At 38.9% G+C, this 26,981-nt stretch overlaps 1 protein-coding gene and 1 pseudogene across 1 annotated transcript in view; both read left to right on the top strand.

The window, feature by feature from the left end:
* EFHC1 (EF-hand domain containing 1) overlaps positions 1-26,981 on the top strand; it is a 70,687-nt gene that overhangs the window by 6,112 nt on the left and 37,594 nt on the right. The window contains exons 2-5 of the mRNA XM_037159571.2: positions 6,675-6,896; positions 14,393-14,680; positions 22,164-22,313; positions 23,498-23,690. Coding sequence (XP_037015466.2) covers positions 6,675-6,896; positions 14,393-14,680; positions 22,164-22,313; positions 23,498-23,690 — 853 coding nt within the window. The remainder of the gene's footprint in view (positions 1-6,674; positions 6,897-14,392; positions 14,681-22,163; positions 22,314-23,497; positions 23,691-26,981) is intronic.
* LOC119059761 (uncharacterized) lies at positions 15,238-15,317 on the top strand (annotated as a pseudogene).

The following is a 26,981-nucleotide window of genomic DNA, read 5'->3' as shown; positions in this document are numbered from 1 at the left end:
ATATTATATGAATTTCAGTTGTACAACATAGCGATTAGACATTTCTTATGAAACAATTGCCCCAGTAAGTCTAGTATCCTTCTGACACCATAATATGCATCCTTCTTTTTTCTTTCTTGTTTCTTAATGCACACATTTATTGCTATAAAAATCCCTCTTAGAACTGCTTTTGCAGCATCCACATGACTTTCATATGTTGTGTTTCCATTTTTGTTTGTTTCAAGGTATTTCTTATTTCCTTTTGATTTCTTTGACCCATTGATTGTTCAAGGAATGTTTTGCTTAATTTTGACATATTGTGAATTTTCTAGCTTTCTGTTATTTCATATCACTGTAATCAGAAAAGATACTTTAGAGGACTTCTGACCAAGATGGAGGCATAGGTAGACACACTGTGCCTCCTCAAACAACCAAAATAAGGACAACAACAATTCAGAAACAAAGTAACGACCAAAACTGAAAGAAATTGAACTGTATGGAAGTCTGACAACCAAGGAGTTAAAATAGACACATTCATTCAGACTGGCAGGTGGGGCGGAGTTGGGCAGACGAGCAGAGAGGGGTTGTGGCACAGGAAGTGGTGACACCAGGCTCACAAGGTACCCAGGTGCACAAGGTGTCACCACGCAGACCCTGGGCACCCAGGCAGCAGCTGGCAGACCATGGGCATGGGATAGCAATGGGCAGACTCAGCTAGGTGGCGATTGAGAAGTGGGGCACTGTGCACAAGATGGATGGCTGACCGGGTAGCAGTCCCACATTCGCACGCAGGTAACTGGGGATTGAGTCAGATCGCACAACCCAGGGTCCTAGCACTGGGAAATAAAGCCTCAAAACACCAATTGAAAATACCTGTGGGGGTTAAGGCGCAGGGAAAGACTTCCAACCTCACAGGAAAGTTTGCTGGAGAAACCCACAGGGTCCTAGAATGCAAACAAGTCCACCCACATGGGAATCAGCACCAGAAAGGCCCAGTTTGCTTGGAGGAAGTGGTGGAAGGGACTGAGGTGCAACAGAGAGTGGAGCAAAGCGCCATTTTTTCCTGCTCAGACCCTGCCCCTACATACAGCATCACAACTCAGCAACCTGGGTTGCCCCGCCCTGGTGAACACCTAAGGCTCCGCCCCTCATACATAACAGGCGCAAACAGACCAAAACATTATGGCTCAAGAAGAACAGCTCAAAGCCCCAGAGCCAATACTTCTAAGTGACAAAGAGATAGCCAACCTATCAGATGCACAGTTCAAAAGACTGGTGATCAGGATGCTCACAGAACTGGTTGATTTTAGTCACAAACTAGATGAACAAATGAAGGCTAAACTAAGTGAAATGAAGAAAAATGCACAGGGAACCAATAGTGATGGGAAGGAAACTGGAACTCAAATCAAAGGAGTGGACCAGAAGGAAGAAAGAAACATTCAACCAGAACAGAATGAAGAAACAAGAATTTTAAAAAATGAGGAGAGGCTTAGGAACTTCCAGGACATCTTTAAGTGTTCCAACATCCGAATTATAGGGGTACCAGAAGAGAAAGAGAAACAGCAACAAGTGGAAAACTTATTTAAACAAATAATAAAGGAGAACTTCCCCAATCTGGCAGAGGAAATAGACTTCCAGGAAGTCCAGGAAGCTCAGAGAGTCCCAGAGAAGTTGGATCCAAAGAGGAATATACCAAGGCACATCATAATTATATTAGCTAAGATAAAAATGAAGAAGAGAATCCTAAAAGCAGTAAGAGATAAGGAGACAGTCACCTACAAAGGAGTTCCCATCAGACTGTCAGCTGATTTCTCAAAAGAGACCTTACATGCAAGAAGAGGCTGGAAAGAAGTATTCCAAGTCATGAAATGCAAGGACCTACATCCAAGATTGCTCTATCCAGCAAAGCTTCATTTAGAATGTAAGGTCAAATAAAGTGCTTCTCAGGTAAGGTCAAGTTCAAGGAGTTCATCATCACCAAGCCCTTATTATATGAAATGTTAAAGGGACTTATCTAAGAAAAAGAAGATAAAAAAACATGTATACTAAAATGACAGCAAACTCACAATTACTAACAACCGCACCTAAAATAAAAACAAACTAAGGAAACAACTAGAACAGAAACCAAACCACAGAAATGGAGATCACATGGAGGTTTAGTAACAGGGGAGTGGGAGGAGGAGAGGGAAGGAAAGGTACAGAGAATAAGTAGCATAGATGGCAGGCAGAAAATAGATGGGTAGGGCAAGAATAGTATGGGAAATGTAAAAGCTAAAGAACTTAAGACACATGGACATGAACTAAAGGGGGGAGGGTGTTCAGGTTAGAGGGGAATGAAGGGGGGAAATGAGACAACTGTAATAACATAATAAAAGATACTTTGTATGATTTCAATCTGTTGAGACTTGTTTTGTGATCGATCATGATTCATTCTGAACAGTGCTCTATGGGTACTTGAGGAAAATGTGATTCTGCTACTGTTGGGATGGGTTGTTCTGTATGTGTATTAAGTTCATTTGATCTTAGTTCAAGTCCAGTGTTTCCTTGTTGATTTTCTATCTGACTGATCTACCCATTGTTGAAAGTGGAGTATTGACATCCCCTACTCTTCATTTTTTTCTATATTTCTCTCTTCAGATCTGTTTGTATTTTCTTAATATATTTAGGTGCTCTGATGTATGCATGTGTATTTACAATTGTCATATCTTCTTAACAAATTGACTGACCCCTTATTATATAATGACTGTCTTTGTGTCTCATTACCACTTTTGGCTTAAAGTTTCTTTTCTATGGTATTAAGTACAGCCACCCCTGCTTTCTTTGGGGTTTCCACTTGCATGGAATATCTTTTTCCATCTCTTCATTTTCAGCCCACGTGTGCCCTCAAAGCTGAAGTGAGTCTCTTCTAGTCAGCAGATGGCTAGGCCTTTTTCAAAAAAGTAATCCAGCCTGCCTTTTGATTGGAGATATCAATTAATTTGTATTTAGTGCAATTATCGATGGGTAAGGACTTACTACAACCAGCTTTTGTTTTCTGGTGGTTTTGTAGTTCCTTTGTTCATTTCTTCCTCCCTTGCTGCCTTCCTTTGTGAATTGGTGATTTTCCATAGTGGTTTGCTTTGATGCCCCTCCCTTTGTCTTTTGTGAATCCACTTGTAGGTTTTTGTTTTGTGGTTACCATGAGGCTTACATAAGACATACATGTTTTAATACTTCTGTTCTTTAATATTTATGCTGAATTTCAGTAGTTATATCACCACATTATAGTATTTGGGTATTCTGAATCTGACTATATGCTTATCTTTACTTGTTAGTTATATATTTTCATGTTACAAATTAATGCCTTTTTATTTCAGCTTGAAGAACTTCTTACAGTATTTCTCTTTAGTTAGGGGTAATGGTGATGAATTCTTTTATTATTAGGAAAAGTTTTTATCTCATCTTTATTTCCGAAGCTCAACTTTTTTGGGTAAAATATTCTTGGTTGGTAGTTGCTCTCTTTTAGCACTTTGAATATATCATCTCATTCTCTCCTGGCCTGCAAGGTGTCTACTGAGAAATTCATGATAGTTTTATGGAGGTCCCTTGTATGAAAGATTTCTTTTTCCTTTTACTGTTTTTAAAAATTCTTTCATCATCTTTGCTTTTAGACAGTTTTATTATCATTTGTCTTGGAGAAGATTATTTTGGTTTGAAAATTATAGGTGACCTATTAGCTTCATGAATTTGGATATCTAACTTTCTTCCTAGGTTTGAAAAGTTCTCAGCCATTATTTAAGTAAACATTCTACCCCTTTCTCCCTCTCTGCTCCTCCGGGACTCTCATGATGCATACATTATTTCTCTTATTAATGTGCTGTAAGTTCCTTGGCTTTTTCTTTATTCATTTTCATTTTTTTTCTTTTTGCTCCGCTGATTGGATAAGTTCAAATGATTTGCCTTCTAGCTCACAGACTTTTTCTGCTGTTTGTTCAAGTCTTCCATGAAAGCTACTATTGAATTCTTCAGCTTAGTCATTTTATTCTTCAGCTCCAAAATTTTTTGTTTCTTTTTAATGTTTTCTATCTCTTTGTTGAACTTCTCATTTTGTTCTTGTATTGTTTTCCTGATATTGTTAAATCATGTATCTGTGTACTGTTGTAGCTTTCTGAACATCATTGGGGCAATTACTTTTTTTTAATCAGGAAATTTCTGGCTTTTCACTCCTGGGTCTAGTGCTGCAGGGCACCAGGTGGGGGTTGTGTAGCAGTACCAGGTCTGACAGGGTTGTGGGCAGGCATGATGTCTCTTGGACTCAGACCACTGAGTCTATAGCATTGACAACACCATAGGTGTTGGCAAGCACCATAGGTGTCCCACAGTGGCTTCAGAGGCTATTCAGGATTTCAGTGGCACCTCCAGGTCCAGCAGGTAGGGACCAGGACAGCCAGCAGTGGTGACCCAGATCCAGTGGTATGCACCTTCTCAGCAGGGGGCCATATGCACATGGCAATGCAGTGGCAGGGGCTGTTTGCAGACACATGCATAGTTGTGGGGGCCAGAGCAAGCAGCAAGGTCTGGGGCCAACAACAGATTCACTGGCACCTACAAAGGCCCTAGTTGTCAGTGTGCTGTCCCGTCCCCAGGTGCACACTCTCCTGCTGGGCATGCACATTGCGAGAGGCCTATACCGAGGGTCAGGGCAGTTACTTGCAGGTGCACAGCTAGAGGGGGTAGCTCCAGGCTCATGCATAGCACTGGGGGTCAGCTGGGGGTTGGTGTCTATGCTGGTATCTTGTGCTTGAGCAGCTGCAGAGGCCTGAGCTGGCTACCTCTGGCCAGACAGGGGAAAGAGGAGTGTGGAAAATGACAGCAAACAGGAATACCTGTGGGGTGAAATCCAGTGAAAACTGCAGGGAATACATAGTGGTTGCCACCATACTTGCTGTTGACTTCAGGTAAGTGTCAGAATCTTCTAGAATTGTCCACTGGGCAATTCTCTGTGAACCTCAGCCACTGCCAATCATGCCTGCTGCCAGCAGACCTTGTTTTCTTCTTTGCTCCTAGCTGGCTTTGTTCACTTTAGCTCAACTGGTCTGGGTGGGGTGAAACTGAAGGGGGACCAGCTGTGCTGCCACACAGACTAGAGAAGCTGGTTGCTCATCCTGTCTTATTTTCCTGGCAAGGGGAAATCTAGCCGGGCAATTCCCTCTTGGCACTGAACAAGGCCAGCTTGGGGGATAGGATGATGCAGGCAAAATGAAGTTCTCTTCCTTCTCTTTTTGTGTGATTATGGTCAGGTTTTTTTTGTTTGTTTGTTCCACTGTATTGCTAAAACCTCCTAAGTAGACTCTAGAGCTCTTCCAGAGCTGTTTTTGGTTCATGGACAGCTATCTAATCACTGATCTTTGTTCAGGAACAGGGAGACTAGGGTCTTCTATGTCACCATTTTGGTCTCCTCTGTCTTCAAAATTATTTCCTTTACATTTTTTATTTTTTATTTAATGTTTTGTTTTTTTCCCCAATTACCAATAAAAATTAGCTTATTGGGAAAAAAAAACCAACATAATTCAGAAATGTGTAATACAGACAGAGAGTGTTCACCAAATTCAGTATCTTTTCAGGTGCATGTTTTCATGCTTGTAATTGTAGTACACATACAATTTCATAAGCTGTTTGGGGGGCTTTTTAAATCAAACATTTCCCCTCAGATTGCCACATGATCTTTAAAACCAGTATTTTTTAAAGATTTTATTTATTTATTTTTAGAGGGAAAGGGAAGGGGAAAGAGGGAGAGAGAAACATCAATGTGTGGTTGCCTCTCACACGCCCCCTACTGGGGATCTGGGTGGCAACCCAGGCGTGCACCCTGAATGGGAATCAAACCAGTAACAACTTGCTTCACAGGTTGGCACTCAATCCACTGAGCCACACCACCCAGGGCAAAACCAGTATTTTAATGACTGCGTAATAGTCCACTAAGTGAATTTTCCATTATTTACTTATATGTTTGTCTTTTAGATTGTTTCCTATGTTTTTTACTATTGTAACTAACATAATGGTCAACTCTAGGCATATTATTTTTCCTCATAATTTTGGACTATATCATTAAAGGATGAGGTGAAATTACTGAGTTCAACACTTTTTTTTCTAATATTTTATTTATTTATCTTTAGAGGGGAAGGGAAGGAGCGAGGGAGAGAAACATCAATGTATGGTTGCCTTTCTTCGGTGGCCACCAGCCAGGGCCTTGAGTTCAACACTTTTAAGTATGTAATATCTAGTTTCTTTTCAAAGAGATTTGTGAATATATCAGTGTCATTGTAATAGGAAAGGTCTTTCATTTCGGGTAAAAACTGTTTTCACAGAACCAGCTTCACTGGGTTCCATGGCTTCTTACCACCGATAAGATGAAAAATATGGGAAGACTAGTGCAAAATTACTATTTAAAAAAACTAAAAATTAGTTTCTCATGAGAAGTGAGCTGGTAGTTAATTGGGTGTTCCAGAACAGGGCTTTATGTTTTAAACTCGGGATGCTGCTTTCCTCCATGTTTCTGACTAAATGTTTCAGCCTAAAATACAAGAACCTTATAAAGAGGTACACTTTTTGATACAAGGTCTGTGATATTTATAAACAAAGGTTTAAGTTATGACATTTTTGAAAGCCCTTTTACTAACAGATTTTATTAATAACACACTTCTTTTCTTCTTCAGAAAACAGCATTTCACAGAAGCCAGACGCTGGGCTACAGGAACGGCTATGCAGTCGCTCGACGTCCAACAGCCGCGGTGGGCGGGGACCGGCTCCAGGTCAACCAGCTGTCCCAGGCCGACCTGGATGAGTTGGCCAGCCAGGTGTCCCTTCTGACTTATGGCCAACCTAAGCAGGCCCCACCGCCAGATTTTATCCCTGCACATGTGGCTTTTGACAAAAAGGTATCATCTGGGATTTTAGGGTATTCTGTGAATTCAAATTTCTGAGAGCCAACTGTTTCCAGGAAAGTCAACAATAAATGACAGGTTTTCCAGAGCACTCTGAGGAGAAGATTGTTCAGATGCCTCAACCCTTAGTCACAAACAGCTGAGCTCAGGATTGAAAGAGCCTTTCTTTAGTCAGGAAGCCGATTACAGAAAATAATTCCCCATAGACTTCACTGAACTATTTTCCAAATGCAGCTAAAGAGAAGTTGGATGAATTCTGAATTCTTGAGTTCATGTTGTTCTGTGCTTACCTGCTCTGTGTTTTCCACTTTTTAAAAGTTTCCAATTCTGTCATGATGATAAATCCTTAGTCTCCATGAAATGCAAAAAGTCTTCATGACATCAGCTCTATCTGCTGTCAGTTTTCTCCAGGCTGTCTCCTTAGCCTTGTTTCTCAGGGAACATTTTGGGCTCAGCATAGCATAGTCTAAGTGTGGTAAAACTGTTTTGTTTGTGCCTCACTTACCCTAACGCTTTTGTAGCGTGAGTTACCTCCTGCTGGCATTTCCACCTCAGCCTTGATCTTCCTTGTCAGTGAGTCTCCTCTTTCCACTGAGGTGAGGTAGTCCTAACTCCAGCCATTTGGTAGAATCACAGATGGGACTTTTAAGAAACTCAGATGCTTCCCTACTCCTCATAATTCTCATTTCCGGGTGATTTTTGCATATAGATGGGTCTCAGAACTACTGACCAGTTTTTATAAGTTACCTTTTCTAATTTACTGCTAGCCTATTTTTCTGTCTTTCAGTTTTATTATTTTTGTTAAATACCTATACCATTTTCATCAAGCTAGTCAAGCTTTATTGAGTAGCTATGAAGCTGGAGATTTGAAGCTACAAAATAGTCTGGTGTTACAACTATATCATTTACATTAATAATCACTTAGTTTAAAGCAATTTTGATGTATTGGCGAGAATCTATATAATCCCCTCTTCCCCATCTCAATTATCACATTTGATAGAAACAATTCACATACCAATTCATAGGCTAAACCTAAAAATCCACTAAATGTTATCAGTTACATGTTGGGATATTTCTTTACATTATTTTTTTATTTGTTTCTCCTCTTCATTTGCAGCTGTGACAGACACTGCAAAGCTAGTAGAGAAGGGAGGCAGTGAAAAAAGAGGAGTGGGATAGGTATTTAACAGCTTTTCAAGTTATAAATCCTGGCAGCTTCAAGCTTATGGGAAAGAATAGCAAATAACTGTTATCAACTCTAAAGCATATTAAGTCATATATGCCATGAGAAAAGATTAATGAAATGTAGAGGGAGAAATTGTGCCTGAATAGGTAATAGGCTTCTTATTTTTCCTTTGTTATTTCATGCTAATTGTCATTCTTAATTTATACTTTTAAAATAGTATTCATAATTCATTTTTTAAAAGATAGTAGGCATGAAGAAGTATACATACCATTTTAATATTTCTATTATTTTACTTGGATCATCAAAATTTCTAGATAAAAGATCCTTACCATACATACTGAGGTAGAGAGTAGTTAAATGCGTGGTTTTGAAATTAAGATTTTTTTCTCAATAGGGAATTACAGTTTTTCTGAATTAAATCTGTTTCTTTTTTTTAGGACTACCTGGAGTCTACTTAATAGCCAACATAACTGTCCATATTTTGGACATTCTTTGTACTATGCCTTGTCTTCAGAGTAAAATTTTATTTCTTACACAGGTGATAAGGACCAGGACATCTGCTGTGATCACTCTCATCTTTTCTCTTCGCTCCCACACACTTCTCTTCATCGTCACCTACTGTGTTCTACTTCCCAGGCTTGTGTCCTTCTCTGTGTTCCTGATGTTTTCTTTTATCTTTTTCATCGTTGACTCCCATTTCAAACATGCTAGTAAGTACTCCTTTACCTCAGGTCACACTGTCCTGTCCCCAAAACCCTTTCTACCTGGTGACCCCTTTGAGCAGCTTTCTTTCTTATTTGACTGTTATATCACATATAAGTTGACTTCTCTCTCTGCCCTCAAGACCCAAACTATTTTTTTGCCAGTATTCTCTCTGACCTATTTACAATACTTGACATTGCTGACCTTCTCTTCCCTCTTGAAACTTTGCTTTTCTTTTGCTCCCCTGACTCTTCACTCTCCTGAATTTCCTCCCTATCTGGTTGCTTCTACTCTGGCCTCCCTTTCTTTTCTCACTTTTAACTGTGTGCATTTTAAAGGGTCTGTTCCCATTCTTTATTGTACACTCTTCAGAGATCTCCCCCAGTTCTGTGGTTTCAACTATCATCTCAGTGCAGACAACTGTCAGTATTTCCGATTCTGACCTTTTTGAAACTGCCTTGGGATACCTTCCCCTGGATGAGCTGTGGGCACCTCAGGTGCTGTGTGTCTCTGACCCAGATCATCACCTTTTCTCACACAGAAACGTGCTGTTTCTGTGTGACCACAAGGTGACCAAAGCTTGAAACCTAAGCCATTTTCTGGCTTTTCTCCCTTTCAGTGAGTTGCCAAGTCAAGTAGCTCCCACTTCCATTTCCTCTCCCATTATCATAGTTCAAACAAGCGATGTGTTGAATGGAAACATGTTGTTAACTGTTGTAATAGTCCTGTAATTGTTTTTTATGCTTATATATGTCCAGTGCTTGGTTTATTCCCCAAAACATATTATGCCATTTTTCCGTGAAAATGCCTTCAGACTGTTTTAACCAGTACAGTACACATCACCACTGTCTATCTAACTGGCTGCTCTAATCCCCCAACATGAACGTCATCCTTGATTCTTCTTGCTTACAACCCATCTCCAAACTTAACAAGCTCTGTCATTTCCATCTTTAAAATATATGGCTAAGTTGTTCATTTATTTCCATCTCCACTCTTACAATTTATTTTCCATAGAGCAGCCAGGCTTATCTTTTAAAAATGGTTATCAAATTATGCCATACACCAACCAAAAACATTTCCATGGCTTTCCCAGTGGTCGACTAGCATCCAGCTCTACAGGTTCCTCACAGCCCCACTGAGTCTGGCCCTCCCAGCTGTTTCTCCAGCTTCCTCTTGGGCCTGTCTTTTCCTTACTCACTGTGTTTCAATCACAGTACATTTAGTTTCCCTATTTTCTCGAAACTATAACACATTTCCCCCCCATTACAGGACCTTTGCACATGCTGTTCCTCCTATTTGGACTAGCTTCCCTGTGATTGTTCCTCAATAAATATTAGTTTAAAAACTGAGATGAATTATTTTTTCACAGATAAAATTAACATATCCTTTGTGTCACTGCTAAAAATTGGGAAGCTTAACATGCAACCCACATATATAATGGAATAAAATAATAAAAACTGTGACTTGGCTTTTCATAATTGTATGTGATATGAAGATATTTATTCAGCATTTTTGTGTTTAGTCTTGAAGTAATTGCAAATATTTTCATGTTTATGGTGGCATTCTGAGCACTTCCTGGGTGTCAGGAGACCTGTATTCTAATTCTAGGGCTTCTACCAACCAGTGTTGTGACCTGAGGAAGTCACATTCTCTAGTTTCCTCATTCATAGAATTAGGTTAGAATACATGGTAATCAGGAGTCCATCCAACTGTAAAACTCCATAAAAACACATTTTTAAATACAGTGTCTCCATATTATTTTTTCTTTCCTTTCTATGTAATACATTACGATCTTGTTCTACCTGGGAAGGCTAATGTTATCCTACTTGCTGAAGAGCTTTCTTATAGTCTATCCCAGTAATTTCTTCATGGAAGGAGCATAGAACTCTTGATTCTATTCTTAATAAGTGCTTTTCTGATTAACAATGAAATAAATAAGTATCTCAGGGGTTACAGTATTTTTTACCCAACACCTCACATACTAGCTTGGCTCTCTGTAACACTGAATTATATGTTGAAAAGATATAGTTTTAGCTATATGTGCAGATTATATGCCAGAGGAAACACAAATGTTTATTGGACAAACCGATCCATATTAAATGTTTAAAAACAGTTGTAAAGACAGAAAAAACTTCTAGGTGGTGTTTTAACAGGTAAAATTTTTACCACTTACCATTTATGTCAGACTACAAACTCCAAAATAACCAGGGAACTTGAGAAATTAGTGCTGTTAGTGAACAGAATAATCAGTTTCTTTGATTAGAACTGAATATACCATGTATACATAATCAGTTACTTCTTTTCTCTACATAATCTGAATACCCTAAAATGAATATAAACCAAAGACTGAGCTGTGCCTTAATTTTCCCTTTTGCTTCACAAATAATTTTTTAGATTTTACAAAATGATCATGTGGTCACAATTCATTACTGTAGGCGCACAAAGGTTAGGATTCACCTGTAACGATCATATGGCATAGTCTAGAAGATTTGGACAATTGATGATTTAAAGGTTTTGAATAGAGTAAAAGTAGTTCTGGTGATTTTAATCTTTAAAGTGTGTGTGTGTATTTCCTTCCTGCCTCCCATTCTAAGGCCAAGTTCCTGCTGCCAAAGGCATTTTCATCCCTTCCAATCTTAGGAAACAGACAGCATAGGAACATGGATGTGCCGTGGGGCTCTGTCTTTGGTCTTCTCTCTGTGTCTGCTCACTCCCTTGGTTCAGGCTCATGGCTTCAAATGTCCTTTACATGATCATGATATGCTGTGTCTGGAATTTGTAATTGCTTGTTTGACATCTCCTCTTTAGTGTTTAACAGACATCTTTGACTAAACATGTTCAGAATTTAACTCCTGATTTGTCTCCCCATCCCCAAATCTGCTCCACTCCAGGCTGCCCATGTCAATCTGATAGCAGTTCCATGGTTTCATTTGCTTGGGTCCAAATATTCCAGTCACCCTGATTTCTCTCCAATGTTGACTTCTTTCCCAGGCTCAGTCCTGCATCCCAAGTTTATTGCATCCCTCTAATATCAACTTGTGGTGTAACTTAATCTCAGCAAGTCTAACATCAGACTCACCATCTGCCGTACAAAATTATCTTCCTGACATCTCCATTTCTGTGAGAATCATCACTATATTCCCAGCACTGTGCTTCCTCAGTATCTCTCATCTGGCTCCCACCTTCCTACTTCCTCACTATCAATCCAACCAACCTCTGTTTGGTTTTCCATCACTGGTCGACTTACTCCCGTAGACCTGGGCTGGTGGAGCAGCTTTCCGTGCGATCCCATGCCTAGCAACTTCCGCCTCCTCGTAGTCTGCATACGGCTGCTGGCTTTGTTTCCTCTGCTTCTGTTGCTGGAACCCACTCTTGTCCCCTCCACTTAGACTTTCTCTGCCCACTTTAGTTCACAGAGATTCCTTTCTGAACCACTACAGCACCTGTTGTCTAAAGGGTAAGTGCCTGAGCTTAGCTATATTCCTCACCCCTTCTGTGGTCTCAGACCAGTCACTCTACCCCCTGAGTCTCAGTCTCCTCCTTTGTAAAATGAGGGAGGTTTGAACAGCTGATTACTTCTGGCTCTAACATTTTGTATATTTATAATTCTCAAGCTCAAATACAGAGCATTTCGTATATGAATTACTGATTCTGTCCTCAGTGATCATGTCCCCCTTTCTGTTCTTTGCACTTTATCTAAAATGTTACTTTAAAATAATTTTTATATTTTGCTTTTACCATGTTATGTTTTCTTTAAACATTCTATTACATTAGCCCATTTCATCTTTTTATTATGAGTTTCAAGGCCTTGCCTTCACTATATTCACGTTTCTCTTGTGCATTTGCCTGTTCTTGTTTGGTTTTTACCTTGCTCTTATACAGCAGACTCTGTACCTTTTTAGCAACAGCACTCATGTATAAAATTCCTCTTTTTTATTCATCGAGCCATTTTTGTGTCTTTACTAAAGGGTCTCTTTGTTTTTTTGCTCTTATTTTAGGTGAGGTTTGTGTTAACACTTGCCTACCTAAAACATCATTCTAATACTTTCCCTAAAAAAAAAATTAAAAAAAGAATAACAGAAATTTATAAATTAATCCCAAAGCATGCCAACATAAGCTTTTTATAATATTTTTAAATGTTTAAATGTATAATAGGCCATTTTGACTTCACACTGATACTGATGCTCTACAAAGGACCTAGGTTTTGCTCGATCATCTATATATGCACACTTCTGAGCACAATTCACACGTCACCCATGGTGGACTCTGTGATAGGTTGATGATTTGAGAGTTATTCATATAAAGTTTCTAATAATGAATATGTTGTTGGTACGCATTTGTAAGGAACTCCATTTCTAAGGAACTCCGTTTGTAAGAAATGGAGTTGAGCCTTTATTTTTATTTTCAACTGTAAAGTCATAGTCTTATCCAAATTTCTTACTCTTTTCAAAAATTCTCAGAGGGCCCTGGCTGGTGTAGCTCAGTGGATTGAGCACGGGCCTGCGAACCAGACAATCGAGGTTCGATTCCCAGTCAGGGCACAAGCCAGGGTTGCAGGCCGGTTCCCTGCAGGCCAGTTCCCAGCAGGGGACGCACGAAAGGCAACTATACATTGATGTTTCTCTCCCTCTCTCCTTCCCTTCCCCTCTAAAGATAAATAAATAAAATCTTAAAAAAAAATTCTCAGAGGGATTTTTGACATTGAGGTGAAGCTTAAGGTCTTTAAGCCATCTGATAAAAGAATATATTAGTAAATAGTTTACACGTAGTTTGAGTGTTTAGGGCAGAGGTAGGTAAACTCTTTCTGTACAGCACCAATAGAAATATTTTGGACTTAGCAGCTACCTTAGTTTTGCTTGAGCTGCTGTAATAAAATACCACAGACAGGTGGCTGCTATAATAAAATACCACAGACAGGTTCTTAAACAATAGAACTTCATTTTGTCACTGTTCTGGGAGCTAGAAGGCCAAGGTCAAGCTTCTGGCCAACTTAGTTTCTGGTGAGGGCTCTTTTCCTGACTTGCAGAGAGCTGCCTTCTTTCTGTATCCTCACATGGCCTTTCCTTAGTGCATGCTGAGAGAGAGAGAATGAATGCCATTATTTCTATTGGATCACGGCCGCACTCTAAGGATCTCATTTAAGCTTAATTACCTTATAAAGACCCTGTCTCCAAACATAGTCATATTGAGGGTTAGGACTTCAACATGAATTTTGGGGGGGATACAGATCACAATGACTCAACTCTGCCCTTGTAATCTTGTAATGGCAAAGCAGTCTTTAGCAAATAAGTGTTGATCATTCATGTATTACTTTATTTTTAGATACTCAAATTTCAATTTCATGTAGTTTCCATATATTGTCAAATTGTATTCTGTTGATTGTTTTAAAACCATTTGAATGTAAAAAAACATTCTTGGCCTGTATATAAAAACAGGTGGCAGGAGTAGATTTGTCCCCTGGGTCATAATTTGGCACTCTCTGATTTCGAACATAGGACTGATGAATATTCAAATCGGCCTGACTGATTCTCTTTATAGGAGGTACTTGCTATGTTTTGGTTGAGAAATGGATACAACACCATTTCTTCTTTATGTGTTGTAGGTACTGAAATTTGATGCCTATTTCCAAGAAGATGTTCCCATGTCAACTGAGGAACATTATAGGATCCGTCAGGTGAACATTTACTACTACCTGGAAGATGACAGCATGTCGGTCGTAGAGCCAGTTGTAGAGAACTCTGGGATCCCTCAAGGCAAGCTAATCAAACGCCAGCGCCTAGCCAAGAATGACCGGGGAGACCATTACCATTGGAAAGACTTAAATCGAGGAATAAACATTACGATTTACGGCAAAACCTTCCGCATTGTTGAATGTGACCGATTCACACAGGTATGGTATATATTTTTGGAAGTTTTGGTGTCTGAGGCATTCTAATTTATGAAGGGTACACTTAGTAGGGTTAGATTATCTGTCTTGGATAGATTATTATGTAGATGGGTTTGGTATTTTGTGTATAAGAGAGGACCCTCAATAATCTGGAATTATCTTCTGGAGGGTAGGTCCCTTGCAGTACAGGCTTCCCCTGCTAGATTAGTGTTCTAGGGACCCGTCTGTATCAGTGTACTAGCCGGCACTGTTGTGAGAGGCTGCATTCAGTTCGGCTTCAGTTAATTTTTTTTTTGAAGACTCAACACATTTGCCCATTTCATGATGGGCGATTTACAAGCACACCTGCACACACCTTGCTGATTGTTCAGCAGTTCTTGACCAAAAGTGGCATGACCTCGTGCCTACCCTCCCTATTCACCTGGTTTCACCCTGAGCAACTTTTTGTTGTTTGACCAGATGAAAAAGAGGGAAACATTTTGCTGATGTGGAAGAGGTGAAACAAAAACTGGCAGAAGCAGTAAAAGGCATCAGAATGGATGGGCTTAAAAACTGTACTGAGCTTTGCACAGTGGCAGTATCGTAGCCAATGAGGTTTATCCAAGGCACGATTATTGCTAATTGAAAAACTGTTTTGAGCAGTGGAAAAAAATCTTGGTAGGTGTATGGCATCAAACGGAGAGTACTTTTAAGGTGACTGAAGTTTAAACATGTAAGGATTAATACACAATTCTTTATAAATAAATTCTGGGGGCTTTTTTGGGTCCCCCTTTATATGTGCTGTGGGTCAACACTATGTAGTGATGTCATTTTTTCACAATGATATTGATACATAGCCTTTCAAATAAAATTGAACTCCTATCATAGCTTCATCATTTGATAAGAAGAAACCAGTTCACATGACAGTTCAAATAGAGAGTAGGGGAGGTAGCCCTCTTCATGGGGTAGAAATATGAAAGAGGCATTGGACAATTTAGCTGAAGTTTGCATCCACAAAAAATAGTGCTTCCTCTATTAGCAGATAGCCTAAACTTTTTTTGGTGCAATTTATATTTTTTCTGTAAATCATACTTGCTATATAATAGGGAAAATTGCTGTCTAAAGAATTCCTGAAATAAAGCAATTTTAAAAGGAAAACACCTTATTTATATTAACAAAAATCCTCTACTTTCTCTATTTTAAAAACATGGATTTTCTTACAATTGAGAAAGAGAGGAAGACCTTTTTTCTTCAACATAAAATGTAGGTAATAAGCAATTCAAAAAAGTTTGCCTTAGTTCAAAGTGTTTTAACTAAGCAAAGATAGTTTCTGACATATTTTATGCCTTTAATCTCATGTTGCCTAATGCCAGATGAGACACATTTTTACCATGCACTGAGCTTCTGTGAATTCACTCATTAATTTTTTGAATTTAGTTATTTATTTGGCAAATAGTTATCAAGTACCTGCTATGTGCCAGGCATTGTTCTAGGTGCCAAGTATATTGTTCTAGGTGCTTTTGCTACATTCTCACTGGAGGAGAAAACAATAAACAGATACACTTATATCAAATTCTGATAAGAGCTATAGAAAAAACTGAAGCAGAGTAAAGGGGTTGGAAGCTGGAGGAGGTCGCTCTGATATTGATCAGAGGGGCCTCACAGATAAGATGACACAGGAACAAAATGCCCCAAGTAAGTAAGGAAAGGCACCACAGCATCTGTGTCACCCTAAAGCAGCAGAGAAAAATAATATAGAAGGTAGAGGTGCTAGACCATCTTTGAGATATTGTCCCCTTGAAGCGTATTTCGATCTGTCATTGTTTAGGTTTTTGAGGTCCTCTTCATCAAAGGCAGTTCCAGAATTGTACCAACAATGAGAAATTACAAACATGTTACATTAAGTTGAGGTATTAACATTATTCTTACAATTGTGTCTTCATGGACAATTTGAACATTTGCAAGTTAATCACTGTGCAGCTGATCTAAACCAGTTGGCCAATTCTTATTGGTCATGGTAGTTATTTCTTTAAAGTTGCCACAAATGCTTAATTAGCAAACACTGCACCATTGCTCCTAGGAGAAACACAGGGTTAGGTTCCTACAGGTCTCTGGTCATAACATTTTCATCAACTCATCAGTACATAACCTTATTTTATGTGTGTTTGTTTCAAGATGCCATCTTTAAAATATATTGTTGATTCATGAACATTGAACTCATGGCCACAACAGTGTAACTGTAATTCATGCCTGAATGAAGCTTATCTAAATGTATTTTCTCCTTCAGGGACATCACACCTGCTTTTAAAAAAAATTGGTAAAATATATGTAACATAAAATTTAATTACCATTTTAACATTTTTAGATGTATAGTTTAGTTGCATTAAGTACATATCACAGCCTTCTTTCATGTACTCATGTAGAATATGAGTACATGAAAGTTTCATGTCTCATGCAGAATATGACACAGCACTTTGACACTAAGGAAGGGACCACTTTGAACAATAAAATCACCAACAAAAAGCACAAAGTGAGAAAAGTGGCACTAAAGGATACTTTTTCAATACAAAAGCTGAAACATGGCAGAATGTTATCTTGTTCAGCCTCAGCTAGGAATGTGAGCATGAGGCAACTCAAATTTCCATCACTCCATGCACATCTGTGGAGGACCTCAAAAGCACTGCAAATAGTGATTCGTAGGTTACCAATAAGGTTTAGGAAGTAGGCAAATTTGCAAACACACAATTTGTGAGTAATGAGGGTCAACTGTATTTTAATGACTGGTAATACACTAAAGCTGTGTATTTTGGATACTGATGATTAGACTGAATTAATGTTTTCAGTAATTGATCTGTCAGGTTATAAGTTGGCTCCTTTAATAGTATAAAATTATGCACATCTTATCTAATTCAGTGGTTTCATTAAGCCTGGACTGATGAGTAAATAACAAAGACAGTTGTTTGTAGGTGGTGAGTTGAACAAGGAGGCACCCCTCTTTAAATATATCACCACCACTATTCCTTTGTACCCCCTCCTCATTACACCAAATAAATGTTTGGTCCTATTGACAGAATAAACTGAACACATTTAAAAATAAAGCTCCAGAAATCAGAGATTTATAACTTATTATCTTCACTAAAGTATTATGGCTAGTGAAACAGGTGTGAATCCTACTCTATAAATGCCAGTGTGCAAAAATATTATTTTTTTAAAGATTTATTTAATTTATTTAAAGAGAGTGGAAGGGAGGGAGGAAGAGAGGGAGAGAAACATCAATGTGTGGTTGCCTCTCACACACCCCCTACTGGGCACCTGGCCCACAACCCAGGCATGTGCCCTGACTGGGAATGGAACCAGTGACCCTCTGATTCGCAGGCTGGTACTCAATCACTGAGCCATACCAGGCAGGATGCAAAACTTATTTTTAAAAATGACTTAAAACACTTCCAGTCTAGATGAAGGTATAGGCAGACACGGCTCGCCGCTTCACACAATCATATCAAAATTACAACTAAAACATAGAACAACCATCACTCAGAACCAAGGTGAATGGAAGTCTGACAACTATGGAATTAGAGAAACTGCATCCATGCACACTGGTAAGAGGGGTGCAGATGTACAATGGGCTGGTCCCTCGCCCATATATCATGACAAAAATTTGGGAGGGATATCTCAGGAGCAAGGAGTCCCAGCCCCATATCAGGCCCCCCAGCCCAGGGTTGCTGTGCTAGGAAGATAAGTCCCAACAACTTCTGGCTGCAAAAAACAGTGGGGATTGAGTCAGTAGAAAAAACTGCTAGAGCTCCAAGCAGTTCCTCTTAAAAAAACTCACACATGAACTTACTCAGACTCAGTCCCTCTGAGCTCCAGCACCAGAGTAGCAGCTTGAAAGGCACCAGTGGTATACAGGGAGAAATTGAAGTGTCTGGCATCAAGATGAGCAGAGGATATTGTCCCATTGCTAAACCATTCCGGCTTGGAGCCGATAACACTGTTTGACCTGTCTTGGAGATCCCTAGAGATGCTGCCCCACCCAGCTTACAGGCTCACATAAGCTGCTGTTCCATATAAATGGCTGGTCTTGGCTCCTGCAACACATCTTTCTAAATCCTATCAAACGAGCAACAGCTGGCCTCAGTGAACCCCAGGCTCCACAGTAGAAGCAACCAGCCTAGATTCACAGCTTGGCTTCACCTGGGAATCTCCAAGCCCAGCACAAGTAGCAGCCTTCTCAGATTGCTTTATAGCTTATGCAAGGTGGCCCCAGGCAAAACACAGTTGGGAGCTGAATTTGGCCTGCATCACCTGGGAAACCCTAAGGCCAGCACACCCAGTGGACAGCTACAGACAACACTGGAGCACCACCGCCCTGCTCCTGCACAGCTGATCTTCAACAGGGGGAAGAGGTTAGTGGTAAGTAGTCAAACTTTGCAGCTGACTGGCCTGAGTAAATCCCTCCCATTGATCTGCCAACAGCAACCAAGGCTCAACTGCAAGAACAGGGTGCACTCAGCCCACCTCAGCATACCTCAAGTACTCAGCTTGGGTGATGGGGAGGCTTTGCCACTAGACCCTACAGGCCACCTACTACCTTAGGGCACTCTACCAAGACACGGAGTCAAAGCAGCTTTACCTAATACATAGAAACAAACACAAGGTGGCTGCCAAAATGAAAAGACAAAGAAACATGGCCCAAATGAAAGAACAGATTAAAACTCCAGAAAAAGAGCTAAATGAAATGGAGATAAGGAATCTATCAGATGCAGTTTTAAAACACTGGTTATAAGGATGCTCAAGGAAGTTAGTGAGAACCTCAACAGCATAAAAAAGACCCAGTCAGAAAGGAAGGACATGCTAATTGAAATAAAGAACATTTTACAGGGAAACAACAGTCGAGTGGCTGAAGCCATGAATCAAATCAATGATTTGGAACATAAGGAGGCAAGAACAACCAATCACAATATAAAGAAAATGAATCCAAAACAATGAGGATAGTGTAAGCAGCTTCTGGTACAACTTCAAGAGGTCCAACATTCGCATCATAGGGGCACCAGAAGGAGAAGAGAAAAGGCAAGAAGTTGGAAATCTATTTTTAAAGATAATGAAAAAAACTTCCCTAATTTGGTGAAGGAAATAAACATGCAAGTCCAGGAAGCATAGACCATTCCAAACAAGATGGATGCAAAAAGGCCCACTCCGAGACATACCATAATTCAAATTCCAAAGGTTAAAAGATAAAGAGAGAATCTTAAAAGTAGCAAAAGGAAAGAAGTTAGTTACCTAAATGGGAGTTTCTATTAGACTGTCAGCTGATTTCTTAAAAGAAACTTTCAGGCTACAAGGGACTGGCAGGAAATATTCAAAGTGATGAAAAGCAGGGAACTACAACCAAGACTGCCCTACTCAGCAAAGCTGTCATTTAGAATCAAAGGGCAGATAAAGAGCTTCACAGACAAGACAAAACTAAAGGAGTTCACCAAACCATTATTATACAAAATGCTATAGGGGCCTATTTAAGATAAAGAAGAAGATAAAACTATGAACAATAAAATGTCAGAAAATAAAAGTCAATCAACAACATGAATGTAAAAAACAGACTAAGCAAACATGAAGAACAAACATAATCATGGATACAGAGAGTGTTTTGATTTTTGCCAGATGGAAGGAGGTTGTGGGGGATAATGGGTGAAGAGCTGAGGGAATTAAGAAGTACTAGGAGAGAGTTACAGAATAGCCATGGGGAGGTAAAGTATAGTATAGGAAATGGAGTTGTCCAAGAACTTACAGGCTTGGCCCATGGACATGAACGATGCTGGGGGGATTGCCTGAGGGAGCGGTGGTGCTGGGTGGAGGGGAGGCAAAGTGGGAAAAATCAGGACAACTGTAATAGCATAATCAATAACATACTTGAGCCCCAATCCAACTGAGCTCATATTTCTATTCACTCTCAACTTTGCCAAAGATTCCAAGCCCTAAGAACAAGGAAGCACTCCCATACCTAAAGGAGTCATTTGCCAGGGTTCTCAGGTTGTCCAATGACACCCCCTTGATGTTTGAGTTCTTGGTAAGACACTGGGATTCTGAATGCCTGAATGCACCTCACTGGCTGCTCAGAGCATCCCTACAGGTCGCATGTAGAGTCTTGTTCTTCTGAGACCCACCAACCTGTGCCTAATTTCTGGTCTGGGGGCATTTCCCCCTTTCTCTCCTGTTGCCCTCAAAGCCATTCTCTTCTCTCCTCTCCTTCTGGGACACCTTAGGATAATCTCCTCAAAGAGTTTAGGTTTTATCTAAGAGACAAGAAAGAACAGTCAACTTCCAGAAGCTTCTACATTCTGCCCAAATCCCTAAAGTAAGATTTACAAAGGTCCTGGTTATCTGTTGAAAGCAATAGAAAGGACTAAAACACTATTAAATGCTTAAATCAATCATCCTGCTAGTTAATACACCATCTCAAGGGAGAGGAGAATTTTTTTTGCTAGTCATTATCTCCAGCTCAGTAGTTCTAATACACATTTAAAATCACAATATTTTAATATTGAAGGATATTGGAGACTGCCTAGTGAAACTTTAAATACTAAGATTACGAGTGCATTAGCAGCAGAAGGTGATACTGGGACCAAATATTTTGGCTCTGTGTTCTGTATATTTTCTACTGAATTCTCCAAAAACAAACCACACAATTCCCAAAAGAAACCCAGATTTCAGGTTAATTTCCAGTTCCAGAATGTAAGCAGATCTTATGTAACGGGTTTTTTTGGTTTGTTTTGTTTTTGTTTGGATAATCAAAAAAAGCATAGTCCATTGTGGTGCTTTTAAGAAGAAATTGTCAAGTTGTATTAAAAGATAGTAACTCTAAAACTAATATATGTATGGGTGATTAGCAAAATAAAATCTAAGATCATGTCAAATTCAAATGCTTTCCATAATTTTTTATGGAAAAAAAATTTCCATATATATTTTTTGTGATATTTAAACACTTAATTTGCCTTTCTGTTTTGCTAAAACATTTTCCGGTCTCAATGGGTATGTTTTCTTTTCTTATTGTGTAGGGAAGACTTAATCATATACTTGTTTTAAATGGGTTGGAAAGTTGGGAATTTGACTTCAGCTTAACTTTGCCATTGTGCAGCCTGTTCCTATACCTGATGTGAATTACTTATTGTTTGAAACCATGGTTGGGTTTCGTGTATGTAGGTGATCCTAGGCCTTACTCTGTGCTTGGGCATCTAACTAAATGTCATTGATCTGAGTTCATATTTGGAGCTTATCATATTGCCTATCAATTTTATAATATAGAACACTTAAGGTAATTATCAATTATTATCTGCATTACTGAGTTGGGTTAATTGGAGACTCAGCACTGCTAGGACACTCTCAAACCGCAAATTAATGGTTAACCTGGGCAGTGGTATAGAAATTAATACACTTACTTTCACACCATCGGTCAATGCTTACTTCAAGAAGCTTCTAGAAAGATGATCAGTATTAATTTTGAAATATTTAGGTATTTTTGGAAAGTCAAGGAATTGAATTAAATCCACCAGAGACAATGGCTCTCGACCCTTACATTGAACTCCGGAAACAGCCTCTTCGTAAGTATGTCACTCCGTCGGACTTTGATCAGCTCAAGCAGTTTCTCGCCTTTGACAAACAAGTAAGTGACCCGAGCACCTTAGTAACTGTACTCCTTGCCAAATGTAACAGTGTTTATTAGCAAGCTGCTTGGGCAGATGTGTGTGTGTTTGGAAACTTTACATCTATAATGTCACCATTCGAATACAGTGCTATTTTGCTAGTTTCATAGAGAGTCAGAGGTATAGGAATGCCTCAGTTTTGTATTAGAGATCCAGCGAAGATCGTGGAGTTGTAGCGAGTTCCATTGAACTTTTAAATCTTAAAGCATTCCTGAGCCACATCTGCTTCCCACTTTACATTTCCAGCCAGCAACTTCTTTCCCAAATATGAATTAATCTCATAAAATTCAGTGGGAAACTTAAGTGAATTATTGATAAATTTCAAAGGTATTGCAGATATGTGAGTTTCTAATGTTAGAATAGTAATGTCACAGAAATCCCACTGCAGGTGCTTCCTGGTTAAATTTTCTGTTAATGTGTAAGTACGGATAAGTACAGAATGCTCTGAGGATTTTCCAACTCTGTCCAGCCTTCCTACCATGTCTGTTGTGGGCTTATGTAGAGAACAGATTTCAGTCTTCCTCTGTGTGCTAAAGGGCAAGAGAAAACAGAGAGATCAAACTCAATGCTTCTTTGCTGCTTTTTTCTCTCAGAAATGTCATTCCTTTGAGTTCAGAAAGTTTTACCTAGCATGATCGTAGTTTTTTAAGGACACTATTTTACCGATCATATGTCTGTTATAATTTTGTATTTAAAGATTGTGTTGTTGATACTGGTAGTACTAGAAGATAAATGTTGATGGAACTAAAAAAAAAAGACTGATAAATGAAAATTCTTTCCATACTAATTGTATATAAGCCATTCACATGTATCTTTATTAATACAAATAAACCACTGTATACAGTATTTTTTGCTCTTTTAACTCATCTTCTCTTTCACTCCCTAATATTTTGGATCAAAGTGAATTCTTTCTCAGCACACATTTATAAGCCTATTAATATTTTCCAGCTTTGACATGTGATATGTAATTTCAGATATTTTTGTGTGTTTCATATTTCCTTTTTTATGAGCCATCTGCGATTGCTTCATTGTCTTTCTAGCTAATTTGTTTCATTATTGTCTGATATATAAATGCCAAAGTAACTAAGTGAAACTCTGCACTTGTACAACTCATATACAAGTCACTACTTTGGATTTCTCAAAGGTTCTTCGATTCTACGCAATCTGGGATGATACAGACAGCATGTTTGGTGAATGTCGGAACTACATCATTCATTACTATCTTATGGATGATACAATAGAAATTCGAGAGGTCCATGAACAGAATGATGGGCGAGATCCCTTTCCACTCCTGATGAACCGCCAGCGCATGCCCAAGGTTCTGATGGAGAATTCGAGTATGTTTGATTTGATTCCTCTTCTGATAATCGGGGCCCTTTTTCTGGACCTCAAAGGAGTTCCTTCATGTGGCCATTCCCCTTTGCACTTAAGAGCCTCTTGTGTTCTTGTAGGAACTCGAAAAACTCCTTTTCTTAATTTCTCTCCTTTACTTGCCCCCTTGGTCTCAGCTCACCTCTAAAATGGTCAGGTGGAGATGACTGATGCCCAAATCAGGAAACACCACTGACACAGCTGTGGGAGACTCATTACAGTGTGGAGGAGCAAGGCATCTGAACCGAAGCAACTTAATATCAGATTTTTAGTGCATTTCTAAAGCAAGCTTATTTTCATTCAGAGATACAGCTAACCACGTCCTTATGGGCTTTCTTGGCTTTGCTTCTTGCCTCAACTATGAGGTGAAGGAAGTTTCTGTTTGGGATAATTTAAGATTGGAAAAGGTGTGTCTGTGACTCATAGAGGTGGAGCTTCATTGTATCAACCCTTGTTCTTTCCTTGCTGGTATAACCCAGTGGGTTGGAGAGTGAGGATGCAGCAAAACACAGGTGACACCCGCCATCCATCAGTATTCCTCTGGGATACTTAGGTTTTCTTAGTAGTTTAAGAATTTTCTCTTACAAAAATGTCATCTTGGTGTCATGTAATGATATCTCTCGTGCTTGGATGGCTAAAAGAATTCTGTAAATTTTCATTGAATTTTTTTGTCCCCTTTATTCTTTTTTTTTTTTTTTTGATTAAGGAGATAAGAAATTCCAGGTATTGAGCAAGAGGTTTATCTTAGAGATTATAAACAAATCAAGATTAGAGGCTATAAACAAAGTGGCAGTCTGAAGGCTGAATTCAACCCACCCGCATGTATTTCTTGGCCTGCAGTGTTTTTTCAAAATATGCAGTGTCATTTGGGGCCAAAGAATTGAAGGTTTCTGTTATTGGGAGAGTGGATAAACAAAATGTGATGAAGGTATACCTTGACAGATATGTAGTAATTAAAAGCAATAAATAAAATGTACACGAAAGCAGAGGGATGCATCTGAAAAACATAGTGTTCTATAGAAAAAAATTGAAGAGCTGTATAATGCAGTAACATTTACATAAAATAAAATGTGCACAAAACAATGTACATAATACACATATAATAAAAAGCTGCATATTAGAATGGTTGCATGTGAGGTAGAGGAAAATGAGATTGGGGGAAAGAATAAAAGGGAATAAAAACTGTCATCATTTTAAATTAAGAGAGTTAACATTAAAAATCTCTTTTTTTGAAAAATGAGAATAATTGCTAACACAGCTTGTATTCTCAGCTAGCAACAACTGGATCTAAACCCTAGTTCAACATCATCTGCTGCCTACCATATTCTTAATACCTAGCCTCCTATACAACCCTCTTAGAGTTCTAAGGCATTGGTGCTAATGTACTAATTTTGGCCTTTTATATTATTTAAATGAGCCTGAAATTCTTGCCATCTGGAGCTAATAAAAGTTAGATTTAGATTGCAATAAAAGAATGGGGAAGTAGTCAGGGTAACATGAAAAAAAAGTGTCACTAAAACTGAATTCCTTGAAATCTCAGGATCCATATTTGTTTCTGCCATTATCAATGTGACCTATGTTTAAAATTTTCAATAGGTAAGCATCCTGTTCTATAGCTTCTCAAACTTGAACAAGCTTTTCACCAGTTATATGGAGAGGTAGTGTGGTGACATATATATAGTTCTTTTAAAAGATAGGAAGCATATCCTGGTTGGTGTGGCTCAGTGGATTGAGCACCAGACTGTGAAGCAAAGGGTCACTGATCTGATTCCCAGTCAGGGCACATACCTGGGTTGTGGGCCAGGTTCCCAGTTGGGGGTGCCCAAGAGGCAACCACACATTGCTGTCTCTGTCTTTTTCTCCCTCCTTTCCCCTCTCTTTAAAAATAAATAAACAAGCAAACAAACAAACAAACAAATAAATAAACAAACCTTAAAAAAAAGGAAACATCATTTGGGGAAAGTTATTGTTAGTCGAGCAGTAGAGGGCTAGAAAAAGCGAAGCTTCCATCAGCTAAATAATTGCTTTAAACTAGAACTGTGGTGTTAAAGAGGTGACGTTTGACTCTTAAAGGCATTTATCTAATGGATGATTTTTACTAAATTCAATTAAACAAGAGTTAAATATGTGCTATGGGCACAGTTCATGTGCTAAGTGCTCTGGAGGATAAAGTGGAAATGTAATTTCCAGACGGAGAATCCCTGTTCTTTTTTTTTAGTATGTGTAAACTTTTAAAGTACATTTTATTGATTATGTTATTACAGTTATCCCATTTTTTTCTCTCCTTTATCCCTCTCCACCCTGCACCCTTCCTCCTACCAGCATTCCCCCGCCTTAGTTCATGTCTGTGGGTCATATATGTAAGTTCTTTGGCTTCTCCATTTCCTATGCTATTTTTAATCTCCCCCTGTCTATTTTGTACCTACTATTTATGCTTCTTAGTCCATGTACTTTTTCCCCATTCTCCCCCTCCCTCTCCCCACCAATAACCATCCATGTGATCTCCATTTCTGCGATTCTGTTCCTGTTCTAATTGTTTGCTTAATTTTTGTTTTTGTCTTTTTTTTTAGATTCAGTTGCTGATGGCTGAGTTTGTTATCATTTTGGTGTTCATAGTTTTGATCTTCTTCTATTTCTTAGATAAGTTCTTTTAACATTTCAGGAAAGGGCTTGGTGATGATGAACTCCCTTAACTTGACCTTATCTGGGAAGCACTTCATCTGCCCTTCCATTTTAAATGATAGCTTTGCTGGAGAGAGTAATTTTGAATATAGGTCCTTGCCTTTCATGCTTTGAATACTTCTTTCCAGCCCTTTCTTGCCTGCAAAGTTTCTTTTGAGAAATCAGCTGATAGTCTTATGGTAACTCCTTTGTAGGTAACTGTCTCCTTTTTTTGCAGCTTTTAAGATTTTCTTCTTATCTTTAATCTTGGGTAATGTATTGATGATGTGCCTTGGTTTATACTTTCTTGGGTTCAACTTCTTTGGGACTCCCTGAACTTCCTGGACTTCCTGGAAGTCTATTTCCTTTTCGAGATTGGGGAATTTTTCATTGGTTTTTCAAATAAGTTTTTAATTTATTGCTCTTCTTCTTCTCCTTCTGGCACCCCTATGATTCAGATATTGGAACACTTAAAATTGTCCCAGAGGTTTCTAAGCCTCTTGTCATATTTTTTTAATTCTTGTTTCTTAATTCTGTTCTGGTTGAATGTTTGTTTTTTCCTTCTGTTCCAAATCGTTGATTTGAGTCCCAGTTTC

This window comes from Artibeus jamaicensis, unplaced genomic scaffold (assembly GCF_021234435.1).
Source record: "Artibeus jamaicensis isolate MK-2021 breed Jamaican fruit bat unplaced genomic scaffold, CSHL_Jam_final contig_484, whole genome shotgun sequence".
Lineage (NCBI taxonomy): Eukaryota > Metazoa > Chordata > Mammalia > Chiroptera > Phyllostomidae > Artibeus > Artibeus jamaicensis.
The sequence above is the reverse complement of the archived record's forward strand: the minus strand, read 5'-3'. Positions and strand labels throughout refer to the sequence as shown.